The sequence below is a fragment of the Antedon mediterranea genome, chromosome 8 (genome assembly GCF_964355755.1).
Source record: "Antedon mediterranea chromosome 8, ecAntMedi1.1, whole genome shotgun sequence".
Lineage (NCBI taxonomy): Eukaryota > Metazoa > Echinodermata > Crinoidea > Comatulida > Antedonidae > Antedon > Antedon mediterranea.
The window spans coordinates 3,638,235-3,650,711 of NC_092677.1; the positions used below are offsets into that span (position 1 = coordinate 3,638,235).

At 35.2% G+C, this 12,477-nt stretch overlaps 3 protein-coding genes across 3 annotated transcripts in view; all 3 read right to left on the reverse strand.

Moving 5' to 3' along the window:
* LOC140056278 (tRNA-dihydrouridine(20) synthase [NAD(P)+]-like) overlaps window positions 1–12,477 on the reverse strand; it is a 261,899-nt gene that overhangs the window by 231,623 nt on the left and 17,799 nt on the right. The window lies entirely within an intron of this gene.
* On the reverse strand, window positions 7,803–9,287 carry LOC140057128 (uncharacterized). Its single transcript, XM_072102672.1, has one exon. It carries the CDS (start codon window positions 9,285–9,287, stop codon window positions 7,803–7,805), a length of 1,485 nt encoding a protein of 494 aa, XP_071958773.1.
* Window positions 9,362–11,251, reverse strand: LOC140057135 (uncharacterized). The gene has a single exon (XM_072102685.1). The coding sequence runs from the start codon at window positions 11,249–11,251 to the stop codon at window positions 9,362–9,364; it is 1,890 nt and encodes a 629-aa protein (XP_071958786.1).

The following is a 12,477-nucleotide window of genomic DNA, read 5'->3' on the forward strand; positions in this document are numbered from 1 at the left end:
CTTCGGACGAGTTAGGTTATCCGCAGCGCAAAGGCCACGCGCACGCCACACGTCAGAATATTGCGCGCAGAAAAACGATTATGCCATTGAAAAAAAATTTAGTGCGCTCTCTATTTTGCGTCACGTATAAGTATATACGGTATACGCTATATACTGTATAGGTACTACATACAGTGCAGAATAGGTGAAAATATGTGACCAAAGTTACTGACGCTTTTGTACATGATGACGTCATAGAAATTTCAAAAAATGTGAATCATGCGAAAGATAATTGATTGACCTAGACAATATAAAAAAATTGAGGGAAATGGAATACGGATAAGTGGAGATGCGCTTTATTAAATGTGACGAGCTATGACGAAAGAGAAAAAAATCCTATATTTTATATTCGAGTGGCCATACGATGACGTCATAATGTTCGGTTAGCCATATTCATGGATGATTTGATATCTACAACTCATCTACTTCCAGAATCTGTAATTTAAAAAAAGTTCACCACGTAGTTTATAATCTATGACTTTTTTAAAAAAGGCATAATTTTCACGAATTTTTGAACTTTTTCATCAAAAACGCGCGCAAATTTTTCAATTCTACGTGCTCGTATGACGTGATTTTAAGTCGAAATTGTTTGGAAGTTAGTAAATCTACTAAAAAAAGACAGGAAAAACAAAAATCAAGCCAAAAAATGATGTTTTTGCGCTACGTGCGCACGCACGCGTAAAAAAATTGCGCACGCGTGGGAATTTTTGAAACGCTCAAAATGACATGAAACGCGTAGAAAGTTGATTAGAAATTGATTTTTCGCATTTTGAAATTTTAAATGCGCGTGCGCGCGTAACTTTCTGCGCAACCTGCCATTTTTAATCCATAGAAAGTTTCCGATTAATATGACTTAAATTTTCACCAAGTTTCAAACCAAAATTACTTTTGGTTTTTAATCTATGATCAATCATTGAAATTCATAAAATCGCGCGTAAGTTACGCTGCGCAACTCGGACTGGACCGAAAACCTTATTACGACATCTTCAGATAGAGGTCAATCTTCTGATAAAGTTATACAATGTTATGTTAAGAAGATTTTGAGATACACGCGCAACAAAATTCTGGGAAAGAAAGAAGAAAAAAGAAAAAAAAGAAAAAAAAACTAGATTTGAACTCGTCACTTCGGACGAGTTAGGTTATCCGCAGCGCAAAAGCCACGCGCACGATATAAGTTAGAATATTGCGCGCAGAAAAACGATTATGCCATTGAAAAAAATGTTAGTGTGCCCTCTATTTTGTGTCACGTCTAAGTATATACGGTATACACTATATACTGTATACGTACTACATACAGTGCAGAAAAGGTGAAAAGAAGTGACCAAAGTTATTGACGCTTTTGGACATGATGACGTCATCACAATTTTAAAAACGATATATCATGCGAAAGATAATTCATTGGCCTAGACAATATGTAAAAATGGGGAGAAATGGAATACGGATAAGTGGAGATGCGCTCTATTAAATGTGATGAGCTATGACGAAAGAGACAAAAATCCTATATTTTATATTTGAGTGGCCATACGATGACGTCACAATGTCCGGTTAGCTATATTGATGCATGATTCAATATCTACAACTCATCTACTTCCAGAATATGTAATTTAAAAAAAGTTCACTACGTTGTTTAGAATCTATGACTTTTTTAAAAAAGGCATAATTTTCACGAATTTTTAAACTTTTTCATCAAAAAGGCGCGCAAATTGTTCAATTCTACGTGCTCGTATGACGTGATTTTAAGTCGAAATTGATTGAAAATTGGTAAATTTACTAGAAAAGGCTGGAAAAACAAAAATCAAGCAAAAAAAAGATGTTTTTGCGCTACGTGCGCACGCGCGCGTAAGAAAAGTGCGCACGCGTGGGAATTTTTGAAATGCTCAAAATGACATGAAACGCGTAGAAAGTTGATTAGAAATTGATTTTTCGCATTTTGAAATTTTAAACGCGCGTGCGCGCGTAACTTTCTGTAAAACATGCAATTTTCTCTCCATAGAAATTTAGCGCATGATATAAATTAAACTTTTGCCAAGTTTCAATTTAAATGGTTTAATAGTTTTCGATCTAAATGACATTCTCGAAATTCATAAAATCGCGCGTAACTTACGCTGCGCAACTCGGACGGTACCGAAAACCTTATTACGACATCTTCAGATAGAGGTAAGTCTTTTGATAAAGTTATATAATGTTATGTTGTGAAGATTTAGAGATACACGCGCAACAAAATTCTGGGAAAGAAAGAAGAATAAGAAAGAAAAAAAAAAAAGATCCTGACAATAACAAGGGGTTATCCGCCAAGTGCGGATAACCAAAAAAAGAGAAAAAAAAAAAAGATCCTGACAATAACAAGAGGTTATCCGCCAAGTGCGGATAACCAAAAAGAAAAAGAAAAAAAAAAAAAAAAAAAAAAAGATCCTGACAATAACAAGGGGTTATCCGCCAAGTGCGGATAACCAACTAGATTTGAACTCGTCACTACGGACGAGTTAGGTTATCCGCATCGCAAAACCCACGCGCATGACACCTAAGTTAGAATATTGCGTGCAGAAAAACGATTATGCCATTGAAAAAATGTTAGTGAGCCCTCTATTTTGTGTCGCGTCTAAGTGTGTACGGTATACACTATATACTGTATACGTACTACATACAGTGCAGAATAGGTGAAAATAAGTGACCAAAGTTATTGACGCATTTGAACATAATGACGTCATCACAATTTTAAAAATGGTAAATCATGCGAAAGATAATTGATTGATCTAGACAATATAAAAAAATTGAGTAAAATGGAATACGGATAAGTGGAGATGCGCTCTATTAAATTTGACGAGCTATGACGAAAGAGAAAAAAATCCTATATTTTATATTCGGGTGGCCATACGATGACGTCACAATGTCCGGTTAGCCATATCAAGGCATGATTCGAGAAAAACAACTCATCTACTTCCAGAATAAGTAATTTTAAAAAAGTTCACCTCGTAGTTTAGAATTTATTACTGTTTAAAAAAAGGTTTAATTTTGACGATTTTTTGAAGTTTTTCATCAAAAACACGCGCAAATTATCCAATTCTACGTGCTCGTGTGACGTGATTTTACGTCGAAATTGATTGAAAGTTGGTAAAATTACTAGAGAAGGCTGAAAAAACAAAAATCAAGCAAAAAAAAGATGTTTTTGCTATACGTGCGCACGCGCGCGTAAAAATATTGCGCACACGTGGGAATTTTTGAAATGCTCAAAATGACATGAAACGTATAGAAAGTTGATTAGAAATGAATTTTTCGCATTTTGAAATTTTGAACGCGCGTGCGCGCGTAACTTTTAAGGAAAGTGCCATTTTAAATCCATAGAAAGTTAGCGCATGATATAAATTACACTTTTGCCAAGTTTCAATTAAAATTGCTTTTTCGTTTTCGATCTATGTTAAATACGCAAAATTCACAAAATCGCGCGTAACTCATGCTGCGGGACTCTAAAGTCAAAAAACGAAACGTCCTGCACATCTACAGCTACAGGTCAATCTTATGAAAAAGTTACACAATCTTCTGTTTGCCAGAATTAGAGATACGCTGCCAACAAAATTCAGGGAAAGAAAGAAGAATAACATAGAAAAAAAAAAAAAAAAAAAAAAAAAAAGATCCTGACAATAACAAGGGGTTATCCGCCAAGTGCGGATAACCAAAAAAAAAAAAACTAGATTTGAACTCGTCACTACGGACGAGTTAGGTTATCCGCATCGCAAAACCCACGCGCATGACACCTAAGTTAGAATATTGCGCGCAGAAAAACGATTATGCCATTGAAAAAATGTTAGTGAGCCCTCTATTTTGTGTCGCGTCTAAGTGTGTACGGTATACACTATATACTGTATACGTACTACATACAGTGCAGAATAGGTGAAAATAAGTGACCAAAGTTATTGACGCATTTGAACATGATGACGTCATCACAATTTTAAAAATGGTGAATCATGCGAAAGATAATTGATTGATCTAGACAATATAAAAAAATTGAGTGAAATGGAATACAGATAAGTGGAGATGCGCTCTATTAAATTTGACGAGCTATGACAAAAGAGAAAAAAATCCTATATTTTATATTCGGGTGGCCATACGATGATGTCACAATGTCCGGTTAGCCATATCAATGCATGATTCGAGAAAAACAACTCATCTACTTCCAGAATATGTAATTTTAAAAAAGTTCACCACGTAGTTTAGAATTTATGACTGTTTAAAAAAAGGTCTAATTTTGACGATTTTTTGAAGTTTTTCATCAAAAACACGCGCAAATTATCCAATTCTACGTGCTCGTGTGACGTGATTTTCAGTCGAAATTGATTGAAAATTCATAAATTTACTAGAAAAGGCTGAAAAAACAAAAATCAAGCAAAAAAAAGATGTTTTTGCGCTACGTGCGCACGCGCGCGTAAAAAAATTGCGCACGCGTGGGAATTTTTGAAATGCTCAAAATGACATGAAACGCATAGAAAGTTGATTAGAAATTGATTTTTCGCATTTTGAAATTTCAAACGCGCATGCGCGCGTAACTTTTTGTGAAACATGCCATTTTTAATCCATAAAAAGTTTGCGCATGATCTCACTTAAATTTTCACAAAGTTTCAATACAAAACAACTTTTAGTTTTTATTCTATGATCAATCATTGAAATTCATGAAATCGCGCGTAACTTACACTGCGCAACTCCAAAATCGTCCAAAAGCTTGGCTGCACATCTACAGCTATAGGTCAACCTTATGACAAAGTTATACAATCTTATGTTGGCCACAAGATAGAGATGTGCTGCGAACAAAATTCGGGGAAAGAAAGAAGAATAACATAGAAAAAAAAAAAAAAAAAAAAAAAAAAAAAAAAGATCCTGACAATAACAAGGGGTTATCCGCCAAGTGCGGATAACCAAAAAAAAAAAAAAAAAAAAGATCCTGACAATAACAAGGGGTTATCCGCCAAGTGCGGATAACCAAAAAAAAAAAAATAATAATGTGTTTAAGCCTGCGATAGAGATAAAAAGAAGGTTAAGATGTACACAAAATTGGATCAGTGAATATTCATGTGTATTGAAAGCCATTCCAAAAGAATGGAAATGTATTTTAAAATCAACACATGACATTAATGTAAATGATATACCTATTACAAACAATAAGGTCTTAAATATGACGTCTAGACAATTATATAGATTCATAATAGATGCTCAATATATTACACCTACGGCACAGGTTAAGTGGGAATCCATATTTGGTAATATGCCATGGACAAAAATATGGGTTAAGAAAGTTTCTGGTCTTAAAGAAAAAAAACTGGCACATTTTAATTTTAAATTGTTGCACAGAATATTGCCAACAAATGAAAGATTACATAGGTGGAGACTTGTAAATTCCCCATGTTGTGACACATGCAATGTTATTGAGAATGATAAACATATGTTAGTAGAGTGCATAACAGTAAAATGTTTATGGAGAGAGATAAACGAAATAATTAGAGCAGTAAGCATACATATTCCTGTTTTTTCTTTCAAAAGACTTTTATTTGAAACTGACAATAATTACGTAAATAAATTATACACTTTAGGAGCATTTTGTATTTATAAAGTAAAGATATTAAGTTTATTGGAAAAAGAAAAAAAATCAATCTCCTACAAATGTTTAAATCTGAAAAAAAGATAAGAAATATGTAAATCTGCAGGTATACTGTATATGCTCAACCAGATTAAGGAAGAAAATATGTAAATGAGATACCATGAATGATGAATCTATTATGTTTTTTTTTTTTTTTTTTTTTTTTTCTTGCTACTATATTGTATGTTTTGTAAATATGTATACCTTGATGATTTGAAAAAAAAAAGACAAAATGTGAAAAGCTTTTTATAGATTGATGATAAAAAAAAATGATGAAGGATAAGAAGGTTTAGGTTTAAGTGGTGAAGTGTTTTCATCAAAGCTTTTATATTATAGGTATATACCGTATATATGTAATTTGCACATTCTTACTGCATGTGGAATTTTGAAATGATAAAATGGTTAAAAAGAAAAAAACAATTTCTAATTTTTTTAATGGATCATTAAACACAAATGTTGTTAAATGATAATGTATGTATAAAAAAATAATAGAATAAATAATAAATAAAAAAAAATAATTGAATGAACCCACATAGGAAAAAAAAAGTTAAATGAAACTTTGATGGGTTATACTGTAGATGCAAAAAAAGATAATCTGTTGGAAATAAATTTTGTAAACATTTAAAGATAAAAAAAAATCAATGTTAAAGGATGAGGAAAATATAATGTTAACAGTAAAAAGTTAGTAAGTAATTAGTATAACAGAGAATAAGCATTGTTTAAATGAAAATATGTTTGCATAGATAAATCCAAAGAAAAATAAAATGGGACAAACCCATGGGATGGATTTATTAAACATAAACGTATTATAATTGTATGAAATAAATATGCATGTAGATGAAAAAAAAAACAAAACAACTATGTAAGAAAAAAATAAGCTTTGTTTATGAAAATGTGTTATAGATAATATGTATAAAAAGAAGAAACTATGTAATCAATGTGGTTAAATGATAATGTATGTATAAACAAAATAATATATGGAAATAGTTTTTTTTTTTTTAAAGAAAATAAGTAAAAAAAAAAAAGTGGAATGAATCCACATAAGAGAAGAAAGTAAAAAAGTTAAATGAAAATTTAAGAAGTTATAGATGCAAAAAAGGATCTGCTGGAAATAAAAGTTTTGTAAACATTAAAGAACAAAAATATTAATATTAAGGTTAAAGGATGAGAACAATATTATGTTAACAGTAAACATCTAGTAAGTAATGAGTATAACAGAGAATATGCATTGTTAAATGAAAATGTGGTAGATGAAAAAATCAAAAACAACTATGTAAGAAAAAAATAAGCTTGTTAATGAAAGTGTGTTACAGATAATATGTTTAAAAAGAGGAAGCTATGTAATCAATGTGATAATATGTAAACAAATGAATAAAACTCTTTAAATAAGTATATGTATACAGATGATTAAACAAACATTGTAAATATAATGATATGTATAGTGTATAGTGAAAAATATATGTAAAGAGAACAGTGGTATGGAAATAAAAGTGGGATGAACCCACATAAGATAAAAAATAAAAAAAAAAAACCAATAAAATATCTAATTTTTAAAGGTATACACAACTCAAAGACTGCCCCTGCAGACTCCTGGCTAAACATATTAATAAACGATTCTAATTAAACTCACCCAAAGGGTTCCAAATAACAAATAAAGATGATTACACAGCATGAATATCTCACACGATACCAAATTGTATATGATTTCGTTCAGCCTGCGTATTGTACGCAACTCATTTATTGTATTGTCAGCCCCTCTGAAACATTTGCCATTGTCACTCACCAATAAAGATGGTGCTCCTCTGATGCTTACAAATCGTTCCATTGCTTGTAGGAACGCTTGGGTAGTAAGATCTTGGACACAGGTTAAGTGTACAGCTCTAGTCACGGCACACGTAAAAACTGCACAATATCCTTTTCTGGTGGTATTTTTGTTCAGTTTAACGTTAACTGGGCCCAGATAGTCTACGAGTGTGGAACTAAATGGTGGTAAGCATGGTTTCACTCGGAAGTCTGGTAGGTCAGCCATCTTCTGCTCTATTGGCTTCCCTTTGTGTCTCCTACAAATAGTACATTGTCGTACAACTGTTTTTGAGATGTTGGTATCCCCAATAATCCAAAACTTCTTTCTGACCTCTTATGCGGTTCTCAGGTGGCCCCCATGTAAAGAGTGTCTGTGTCTATCCCGAACAATCAGTAAACTGATATGGCTTCCCTTCGGTAGTAGGTAAGGGTGTCTTATGTCATACGACAGTGGTGCATTCTTAATCCGTCCACCAACACGGTACACTCCTTCTTTCTCATCGAAGACTGGATCTAGCTTCATGATGTTGTGATCATTGAAATTTATCTCAGCTTGTCCCTGTCGGATCCAAAGCAACTCAGCTTCCTTCAATGCATGTGGTGAAGGCCACTCAGAAATTTGTGAAGTTAACTTCTTTAACCATTGGTTCTTTGGTAACTGCTTTAAGGACACAACTCTTGCTGTGACCATCTTAAGTTTTGGCCAACTAGAAAACTTGGTGGGATCAAGTATTCTTTCAAATTCAGGGATAGCCTTTATTTTGAGTGTTAGTGTCTTAGCATTACGGACATGGAATTTCTTTTGTTCTCCATCTTCAGGAGCTACTTGAACATTTGTCGGAGTTTTAGGCCAAGAGATTGGTGGTGATCGTCGGAACCCTGGTCCATCGATGACTTTCTTCATATCGTCAATGTTTCCTCCTCTTGAAACAATATCTATAGTGTTCTGGTCTGACGGTACAAAGGCAATATCTTTGATCGGGTCAAATTCAGAAGTGATCTCACCTACACGGTATGCAACATACGATCGGAAAGATTTAGATTGACCTCTCAGCCAACTGATGGCAGTCATACTGTCTGTCCAAATCTTTGAATAAACTATGTCAAACCTCAAAGCATTCTTTACAGTGAGCATCAGCCTTGAAAGCAGCAGAATTGGTTGAAGTTCTTTCCTGGGGATGCTTGATTGTTTAAGTGGTGTGAGTCTGGCTCGGGCGCACACAAACGACAAATAAGCTTCAGTTGACTCTTCATGTGACCACCTTAGCCAAACTCCAATACCCATAGCATCTTCTGGAGCATCACTTGCACCATGCAGAGATACTTTTGGTAATGGTCTTTTTCCTCTAAATGGCTCTGGAATAAGACATCTTGGAATTTCTATGTCACTTGCTTTTTCAAGGTCTTCATTGATTTCACTGAGAATAGCACAAAGTTCACCTCTCTGGTTAAGTGGTGTATCCCAATCAATGTTTAGTTGCCACAGTTTTTGTAACAGTGTTTTCGGTCGGACAAGGATACCGGAAAGCATACCGAATACGTCATAGTAAGAAGCGGTTTGTTTCAGAATGCTACGTTTAGTTGGGATTACACCTTGAATTAGTTTTACCTCTTTGACCTTTAGAGTGTCGTTCACAAGGTCCCACTTTGTTCCCAAAGCTGTTGCAGCAGTGGCGTGTTCTGATTCATCACACATATTCCTAACGTTGGATTGCCATTTTCTGATATTGAAGTTTCCTTTCTTCAGAGTCTCAATGAGTTTAGACTTTAAGTTGTCAGCCTCATTAGCATCAGTAACAGATTCATTCAAATCATCCATGTAAAACTGGTCAGTAACAATTCTTTCTAATTGTTTATCACCGGGTGCATGCTCAGATACTATATGTCTCAAAGTCACAATAGCCGCAGTGATGGCTTGTCACCAAATGTAACAGTCGTCAACTCGTACACTTGAATTGGATGGTTAGGATTCTCTCTGAACACAAATCGATGAAAGCGGGCATCATCAGAACTGATTTTAATAGCCTGGAACATCTTACTAATGTCGGAAATTATACCAACTTCGTTTTCTCGGAATCGTAGGGCAACATCAAAAAGATCTGTATTAACATTTTCTCCTTTATATAAATAATCATTAAGAGAATGGCCTTGAAATCTTGCCTTCCCATCATATACCACTCTCACAGGTGTTGTTTTAGATTCTTTGGTTACGGCAAAGTGTGGTAAAAACCACATCTTCCTTCCAGCCTCTCTATCTCTTTGTAGCTCTGCTTCTGTCACTCGACGAGAGACACCTCTTTTCAGTTGATCTCTCATTTGTTCGCAATACACTTCCCATTCTATGCTTCTATTCTCAAATTGCTTTTCTAGGCTCTTCAGTCTCTTCACAGCATACCCATAGTTATCTGGAAGGTCATTTGGTGCCCTTTTCCAAGGCAATCTAATTTCATAAGTTCCATTTGGCAGTTGTTTCACACTCTGATCAATTGCTTCCGTTGCCTTGCGGTTTGTAAGATTTTCCGAGCATTTGCACTTCTTTGGTTCTAAACCCATTGTCTCAATGCCAAGAAAATCTTCCATTGGTCCAACTGCAGACACATTAACATAGTTGAAGAGTGCTGATGTGGTGAGTTGTCCTCCTTGGATAAACCATCCAAAAGGACATTTCACGGCTACAGGTTCATTGATACATTCACCTCGGAGGTACTCTTCCCAAATCATTAAGTGTGTGTTATCGACACCAAGCAGTACATCAATAGTTGGGTATGGAGCAACTTGTAAATCAATTTCATTTAGATGACTGTATTGTTTAAGCTGTTCTTTGTATACTATAGGAGCATCTCCGCAGGGTTCGTCTATTTCTGTGACGGTGAGTGGACAAGACCATGTACCATTTACGTCTTCAATGTAGCAATTCAGCAATCGTAGTTTCTTAGTAATTGTCTTACCACCAACCAGACTCAGATCGTGTTTTTGATAAACATCTTGATTAGTAAGTGGAATGAGTCCCGATCTCAGAAGTGTCGCTTGGCTTCCACCATCCAATAAGATACGCACTAGACGGCGGGTTTTGCCACATCTCAGGTACCCCATAACAGTAGGTAAAGTCACTTGTAATTTACTGCCTGCCTGCTTAACAACTGTGGTTGGATCCGCTGGTTGAAATGGTTGAGCATTGCAATTAAGATTGGGTTGATCCTTTCTTTCATACAAGACAGGACAAACAGCCGGAAAGTGAAGGTTACTTCCACAAGATGGAGTTCCACAAGGTGCGGCAAATTGACAGGAATTCTTATCATATGGAGGTTTACCAGCAGAGCAATTGTTGTGACCACATCTAAAACAGATTCTGTTCTTTTTCATCACTTCATATTTCTCCTTTTGAGACAAACTTCGAAACTTGTTACAACTCTTTAAGAAATGGGTATTCGCAGTTGAATGTAGTGCACACTTGGGATTTCTATTGTAGTCTGACTTGTATCCTTCTGCAGATGACACTACAGCAGCATTTGAAGCCTTCTTTGACGATGAAGATGATTCAGTTTCAGTCATGGGCATAGCTTTCTCAAGTAACAATAATTGGCTGTACAGCCATTTAACCAAGCCAGTGAGAGAATGACCTGTTTCGTTGTCCCTAACGCTTTTATAGTAAGCTATTCTGTGTTCTTCTGGTAATTTCTGTTTTATTTGGCTCAGCATGATTTTGCTGTTCAATTCTCCAGATAAACCAATGGTTTCCGCTCTGGTTTCAAACGTTTGAAGGGTTTGGACAAAACGACTCATGGCTGGAATGTTGATCTTGTCCTTACTTTCATAGGACTTTCAATTCTCTAGATCCTTCAACAGACTATCAACCACTCTGTCTTTGTCTCCGTAGCGTTCATCTAACACTTCCCAAGCTCTAGCCACATCGATACATCCTTTAACCATGTTTCTTTCTTTGCTGTTAATCATAGATTCAGTTAGCTGGTAGAAACATTCAATCTCAGTTAGATTAGTTGCACAATGTGTAAATAATTCTTTAAATCTTTTGTAATCCCGGATGTTGCCATTAAATGTATAGTAGGATACTTCATCTTTGCCATGGTAGGCGTTGACCTTGCCATAGCAGGTCGAAGTGTAGGTGAACTGAATGCAGGCGGCGAGGCAACCGTACCAGCAGGCTGCGTTGAGGCTGATGTTTGAAGAGGAGTTGTAGGAGTTGAGAATGGTACATCGACTGTAGATTGTGAGTGGCGCAGGGTAATCTCCCGTTTTGCACATACAAACTTTTGAAGGAAATCCATCTCACATTCTGACATCCATTTCTCTTCCGTTTCAAATTCTCCCTGGTCTTCAATTACATCAATCAGTTCAGAGTGTTTTAACTCAACTTTTCTGAACTGTTCCTCCGCCTTGATAATGTAAGTTTTTAAAACATCTGGTTCGCAATTTTCTTTAAGTAGTGATTCTATCATGGACAGAGTCCTTGTTAACTGACCTTTGCTGTTCCGTCTGGTAAGCTTCAGTTTGTTTAAGTCTGCCATTGTAATTATTTCACTAGTTGTTGAAGCTGTTGTGGAATCGGTGAGAAATAATGAGGTGAACACGTTGTTGCAATATGTTGTCTTTATTAGATTTATTATTATTCAACAACTGTGTTGGGTTGTCTATAAGAACAAACAAAATACACTAAGTAGATAGTTCTGTAGTCAACAAATACTTCGAAACATATGATAATAAAGAATAGTACGACTACCCCCTCTATAGTAATAGAAAGATGTAGACACTCGTACGCCGACTCGACTCGAAGTGATAACGTCAAGCGAGGCCTAGATATATGAACTTTAACAACAATAAAATATCTAATTTTTAAAGGTATACACAACTCAAAGACTGCCCCTGCAGACTCCTGGCTAAACATATTAATAAACGATTCTAATTAAACTCACCCAAAGGGTTCCAAATAACAAATAAAGATGATTACACAGCATGAATATCTCACACGATACCAAATTGTATAAAATTTC

Coding starts and splice junctions, on each gene's coding strand:
- LOC140057135 (XM_072102685.1), bottom strand. CDS start 11,251: ATGAGTCGTTTTGTCCAAACCCTTCAAACGTTTGAAACCAGAGCGGAA.
- LOC140057128 (XM_072102672.1), bottom strand. CDS start 9,287: ATGGATGATTTGAATGAATCTGTTACTGATGCTAATGAGGCTGACAAC.